We start from the raw sequence: 7,154 nt of genomic DNA, 5'->3' as shown, positions 1-7,154 counted from the left end.
CAACCCAATTTGCAAGCAGGCTGCATGCATGCAACAAAGACGGGCCAAGAAAAGAAAAAAAAAATATTACAAGCAGCAGACTTGCTACTGCAATGCGGGCCAAGCCAAATAGAAGCCTAAGTGGGCTATTAAGAAAAGATAGCTCAGTCTTGTACGGGTTAAGCTGCAGGCTTGATGCATGTTGGGCTGAAGGGAACATGGCTGCAAAGTAGCCCAACCTGACTGCAGGTCAGTGGGCATGAAGCTCATGCATTAGTGACCCAAGTTTTGTTTTCTTTTCGACATCTAGGGTTTGAAAAACCTTAATTGCTTCTAATTTATTTCGATGCTTTGACTCACAAATTCCACATAGCAAAAATTGCATAATGCATGAAACAAATATATATGTTGACAAAATATATGAACATATACAATACATATATATCAGAAGGTAAATATAAATGTAAGGGGTTCATGCATCAAGGGGAATGTTTTCATGCTTCAAGGTCGTTTCAAATATCTTCCTTTATTTTAAGCGTACCTGATTGGCAGAAAACAACAAAAACCTTTGAATTTGTAGAAGATCCTTCTCAGAAAACTAGAATTGCATCACCAATACGTTGTATCATGTTCAACAAAGAAAAATTAAATTGAATCACCAATCTCCACTGATTGAAGAATAAACTCTCTTTAGCGCAACGTCAAGAGCGTGCTGATAACGTGTTGTAGGCATAATTTACTGAACAATTAAGGAGGCCAGAGAGAGGGGTGCGGTATAGATAGAGAGAAAGAGAGAGATGTGTAATTGTGGGTGTGTTTTATTCTACCCCATTATGCCTTTAATTATACTAGTAAGGAAGGTTAATTCCTTACCCTTTAGGATTACAACATTTAATAGGTAATCTACTCCTAATAGGAATATAAAATACATTCCCATATCTACTAGGATTTACACAATCATTTTCCTAATCTAATAGGACTGCAACAGTTCAAACGTTATAAGTCGGAGTTTTTTCATTATTAGGACCACAGTGAGTTGGATTCATTAATTTTCATTTTTGGTGTGGTTTAATCATGGTCTAATGAAATTTGAAGGAGAGAGAATCCTCCCAGACTCCACCTTGTGGTCTAATAAAAGATTTGCAAGAGCCTATTAATTTGCAAAAACGCTACAGCTTCAATGTGATGAGAATTATCAAGATCCAAGATAGGTGAAAGAAAAGGATTTGATTCCTTCATTTTGGGCAATGGAAATTGCAGATAACCTGTTAAAAGGTCTGCAATGACTACACTTTGACCAATTCCCTTTACATACGAGTAGAATAAAAAACAGGTTATGCACCAAAACCGACATCTGGAGACGCATATGCAGAGAGTGCATGGCCACATTGATCACTACCCGAATCCTTTTCTGCATCGAATTCGCGTTCTAGGCGCCGTCCTAGAGATTTAACAGCCGCTGAAGTTTGAGGCCTATGACGGAAAGAAAATGAACCAAACTTCCCGTTTGCAAAGTCTTTGCTGTTGGTACCTTCTCCGCCACTAGTACTACTCAACGTGGAGCATGCCTTTGAGCTGTTGACATCAGGGAAGTTACTAGGATCAGTCCTTCTGGAGCTTTTCTTTCTTATGATGGAAGGAGTGTTTTTGAAACTCAATGCTAAGTTCTTCAGTCTAGACCCCGGACTGCCACTGCTAACAGAGGTGTTCTGCGCAAGGCTTTGGGGAGTCGAATAGCAAGGTGGCCTAGTAGGAGGAATGCAGTTCGATTTGGTACAAGTGGATGCGTCCATGAAAGCAAATGGAGTGGCAATTTGTGGATTTATTAAACTGCTTGCTCGTCCCTCCGTAGACCTGCGCTTCTGCACTTTGACAGATTTCCATTCTGAACAAATGTCATGACTGTGAGAAAATCCAAGAGTCAACTCAGTAGAGCAAGCATTGTCACTAATCTCCGTTTCCGTTAGCTGATTGAGTGAGACCACACAGTCAGAAATCTGTCCATCTTCTTCAACCTCGAGACGATCTGTTCTTGCCTCACCACTTAAGACATCAGATTGCATATCCACTTCACAGCCATTAGGTGAGTATGAATCGAATTTCCTCTTCAACGTGCAATTCCAGAAATTTTTAATTGCATTGTCGGTCCTGCCAATTTCAATGGATATGAGATGCATTCAACAGAAGGAACCATATAAACATTGTATAGCGTATTTTCCCGAGCTTTGTTTCAGCAGCAAAAAGGTACACATGCATTTCAGAAATCTGAATTTGAACAATTAATGAAGTAGAAGACGCAAATCTAGTTTGTCGTATAATAATCGCTATCAAAAAGATGAGCAATCCAGACTTTCCCCCATTTACATCATACACCATAACTGACAGGCGAAAAACCACAGATATATTCATGTTCCAAACCAGCCATTGTTTAACTAAATATATATAAGAAATCCAAAACAAAACTTCAATTCTATCAACTATCAAATGCATACCTCCCGGGTAGAAATCTTGCTATTTCTGCCCACTTGTTACCGTACAACTGATGGTAGTAAGCAATAATCTGCTCCTCGTCTTTTGTCCATGCATCCCTATTAATTGCCGGGCATAAGTGATTGTGCCACCTGAAAATAGTTATTATCTTCATTATTCTGTAAACTAGTAAGTGCAAAGCTGAATGGTTAAAGTACAATTTTTTATTTATTTTACAATTACAGAAGACAGAGGATGTCAACCATTTGATGCCAAAAGTTTGACACACCGAGTAAAAATCATGGTCATGTACCTTTCTCGGCATTGTTTGCCTATTCGACCTGGTAGGAACTTAGCTATAACAGACCATCTTTTGGCACCATGCTTTTCGACTTGCTTGATAATGCATTCATCTTCCTGAAATCCAAAGAAAAAGAAAAATAAGAAAAGGGAAAGGACCAGTCACATATCAGTTTACCCTGCAGTAAAACATTGTTCTGCATTGATAAAAAAACATGCAAGAATAACTTTTTGCACCTCCTTTGTCCAGGCTCCCTTGACGACTTCTGGATTTAAAACCTTTTTCCAGCGTTGCAGGCACTGAATATCTGTGCGCCCGGGGAGACATGCAGCTGCAGAAATAAGAAAATAATCTTCATAAACAAACGAAGAACCTGCCTCTATAATTAACCATCAAATGGAAAGTGATGTTTAAATTCTAACAATGCAAGGTACACAAAACAAGTCTAGAATCCATCACCACCAATGCTCCGAAGCCTATATCAGTACGAATCCCATGCCTAAGCTCTCAAAACATTCATGTGCAGACATAAAGTTATACTAGTGACCACATTTGTTATCAACTCGCACGAAACTAAAAGCTGATTTTCGAAAGCAAACAGGAGAAATTGGCATGCCCACCTATTTTCTTCCAACTGCTCCTGTTGAACTTTGTGACTAACTCTCCAAGAAGATTATCCTGTCAACCAAAGTTCAACTGATTAATAAAGAGATAAGCTTTTGAGAAGCTGCGAATTCTAGCAGAAGATACATAAAGAAAACCTGCACTGAGACTAAACCACCATACAATTACTATCAATTAGCAAACTAAGATATCTATCACTGACCTCTTCCGCTGTCCAGCTTTTTGCTGACCGTCTTGTTGGACCAGTGGTTCTCCTAATACAACAAATTGAGCAATGTCAAACCACAGACCGAAAAATTTGAGTACCGGAGAAAAAATGAACTCAATTGCGATAATGTGTAGCCAAGTAATGGACCCTAATTTTCCCGCATTTTCCAATATGATGAATCATGTACTATCTATCATACACATTCCCCCTTCAAATAAAAACGTTGATTGAAATGAAATGTGAAACCATATACCAGTGAATTGAGCTTGGCTTCGGAAAGGGGGAATCTGAACAGTATTCAGCTTCATATAATGCTTGAAAAAGGAAGCCCATTTTCTCGTGTGAACCGATACCGGCATCCTCTGGATGCTCCCTATTGATTTTCGTCATAATCTCTCGGAAAAATCAATTTTCCTGAGAAAACTCAACATAGTGCAAGCAGAAAGCAAGCACTAAATCAGGTAAAGTGGGAATTTTGATTATCCGATACAATTCAACATTCTGTTTGGTTCCTGAGAAAACCAAATAACTGAAGGAAAATCGAAAGCACCAAATTGATTTCACAATTTCCAGAAATTCAGTACTAACAGTGGGTATGAAATTTACAACATTTCTCGTAATTTTCCCGCATTTTCTCACCAACCAAACAGAGCACCGATTCAATTCCACGAATTGTAAAAACAACAGAAACAAGAAAGATCACTGACCTCGTCTGAGTAAGCGTCGGTGGGAATGCAGCGCAGGAATTTGGCGGGAAAGCCGAGAGCTTTCGATTCCGAGTGAGCGACTCAGTGAGTCGGTGGAACGGAGTCGGTTGTTCTCACTCAGTGGGAGAAGAAGTGGGAAGTGAGATTTTGAGTGACAGAGACAGTGTGAGTGTGTTGGTTTGTATTTATTTGAGCGGTTTTGGAGAAGAAGAAGCTTACGTTGGAAGCTTTAAGAAGCAGAGGATCAATCGAGCGGTAAGCGTTTTGTGTTTGAAATTGTTGCGTTTTGAGCAAGTTAGATTGCGTTGGAAGTTTTGAGATGGGCTCTCGGCGCTTGATTTGGATATGGGTCGTTGTACAGTTATGGGCTATATATGGGTTTTACAGAGAAAGAAAAAGGTGGGCAGAAATCACTATTTTCTTGTTAAATTTTGTTTAGTTGTAAAGTTATGTTTATTATCGTGTATCTGACCACGATATGACATGTTGAAATGATTTGTCAAATTATTCGAATTATGCAAGACTATCCAAATTATGCTACAGGGACTATACTGATGTCACATACTCTAAAGAAGTTGGTCATACGTACAATAATGAGGTACATCTCAATTAGAAAGTATCGATAATATTATTTTGTAAACACAAAATTGATACGCTTTCAAATATTATAGGTGAGGCCTATGAGCCAGCACAATGAAAATAGACGATTGAACACTATCACAAGATCAGAATGACGATCGCTCTAAATGACCACTTATTGGTTTGGATTGACCATCGACAAAGAAGACGAGTGCTTAATCAGATCATACTTTTTGACCCACTCAAGCAAGTTGGCAAAACTAACAACTTTATGACACGAAGCCACCGAGATAGGCCTACCCATACATCAACTTCAAGCCGTGTGTTGATTATAAAAAAAAAAAAAAGAGAAGGGATCTATGACATGACATAAAGTTTGTTAGAACTAGCATTTGGGAAAATGTTTTCTCGGTCATTTAGGGTCGAGCGAAGTGCTTAGTAAGTGTTGGCCCAGGAAACCTTGCCATTAGCCCTAAACGAATGTTATTTCATCTTTAGGTGTTAATTGAATAATGGAGGAGTAGCCAGTAAGTCATGTCTACACGTTTAGTTCATTTAATGCTAAGTGGCGAAGTACTTGAAAGCACATGACTTTTAGGGATCATGAAAAGCCTATATAAGAAGGACGAGTACCTCTTATAAGTGGTCAGACACACAAACAAAGGAACATTACACTATTGTAGAGCACCTTTGTAACCCATAGCAGATCATTGCAGATGACGTAGCCTATTTTTTAGGGTAAACCTCTTAAACTTTGTTGTCTATCATCTAGCCCATGTATAACATGCGGAAACAGATGACGACTAGATTATCTCACAATGTAGAGAAAGTCAGTCACAGCAGAGGACTCTCGCAACCGTATTTGACCGCACCACATCATATCTCACATGAAGGGTGCATGTGCAACTGATTTTTATGAACACGACTCTTCACATACAAGTTTTTTTGACCTATGTGACAATTTGAAGACTATAATTTGCTACTTCAATATTACACTCCAGCAAACTCTACAAATCTTAGTATTTTATTATTTTCTATATATAGAGGAAACCATTTTTTTAGGAAAAAATTGACAAAGACAACTTTTAATAATTAAAAAAAATGTAATGTTTGTGGAGTGAGATAGAAAGTTTCCACATCTAGAGATTGAGCAAAAGTTCTAAATTTGTTGACTGAGCTTATTGTAGAAATTGTAGAATTTGATAATTTCATTGATAGCAAATGTGCCAATTACATATGAATTGTTAGAGTATAAGGTTGATTAGATTGTGACAAGTGTTAATTGTAAAAGAGTGCCATGTGTCGGTTATTGAGGTCTTGATGTCATGTGTTAGTTATAATGTGAGGTATTTATATTGTAGAAAAACATGTATTCATTCAATGAAAAAGAAATTGATAAGTCGGTTACTACTTTCTCTCTCTATTTTTGCGTAGTCTTTCTCTCTCTAAGATTTCTTAGCTGCGTTGATATGGTATCCTCGCCGATTAAGGTTAACACCGTCGGTTAATGATCCTTTGCTTCTACTCATTCATCCGTTCTCTCATAGTTGTTGTCGTTGTTGCTGATTCAACTTGGTCGTGGTTGTCTTGAAGCTTTGATTTTCCGGTTCTCGAAGACTTGAAGCTCGTCGATCTGTGGCGAAACCCTAGAAATTTGGGGATTTTTGCAGCTAGTTGTTGTGTTTGTTGTTCTGGCTGCTCGCGATACTAAGGTGATATCTCTCCTTATTTGATTCTGCAGAAATTGTTGTTTCTTGTTCATCTATCGTCTAGAATCTTCATATTTGGAGATCATTTTGTAAATTCTTATCAAGATTCTTCCAGATTTGTGTTCGATTGTTTGAAAATGGTTACTCCTAATCAGTTGGCTCTCACTCAGTCACCGATTTCTTCTCTAATTCCCAGTGTAGGAAACACTGTCATTGTGAAAATTGATGATTCTAACTATGTGACTTGGAATTTCCAAATGGAATTACTATTGGGTGAAAATGGAATTCTAGGTTTTCTTGATGGTTCAATTTCTTTTCCAGTAAGATTTGATGACTCTGATTCGAAACATGAATCTATTGATGATCCACTTACTTTGTCTGATGCTTATAAAGTGTGGAAGATTCATGATAAAGCTTTGATGACTCTCAACACTGCTACTCTGTCCACTGTTGCTTTGTCATGTGTGATTGGTTGCAAAAGTTCTAGGAAATGTAGACTAATCTTCGTGAAAGGTTTGCCAATGTTACTAGAACTAGTATTGTACAAATGAAGATTGACCTTCAAAACATTAAGAAAG

At 38.0% G+C, this 7,154-nt stretch overlaps 1 protein-coding gene across 1 annotated transcript; it reads right to left on the bottom strand.

The window, feature by feature from the left end:
• Positions 1–1,189: 1,189 nt before the first annotated feature.
• LOC103937246 (transcription factor MYB3R-3-like) lies at positions 1,190–4,456 on the bottom strand. Its single transcript, XM_009347176.3, has 8 exons — positions 4,289–4,456; positions 3,835–3,995; positions 3,576–3,627; positions 3,370–3,427; positions 2,986–3,080; positions 2,762–2,865; positions 2,472–2,600; positions 1,190–2,127 (listed from the first exon to the last, which is right to left on the bottom strand). The coding sequence occupies exons 2-8, from the start codon at positions 3,969–3,971 to the stop codon at positions 1,314–1,316; spliced, it is 1,389 nt and encodes a 462-aa protein (XP_009345451.3). The 5' UTR covers positions 3,972–3,995; positions 4,289–4,456; the 3' UTR covers positions 1,190–1,313.
• Between the last annotated feature and the right edge of the window lie 2,698 nt (positions 4,457–7,154).

The sequence above is a fragment of a genome, unplaced genomic scaffold (assembly GCF_019419815.1).
Source record: "Pyrus x bretschneideri cultivar Hongxiangsu unplaced genomic scaffold, Pyrus_bretschneideri_v1 Contig14, whole genome shotgun sequence".
NCBI lineage: Eukaryota > Viridiplantae > Streptophyta > Magnoliopsida > Rosales > Rosaceae > Pyrus > Pyrus x bretschneideri.
This window is presented reverse-complemented; position numbering and strand designations above follow the sequence as displayed.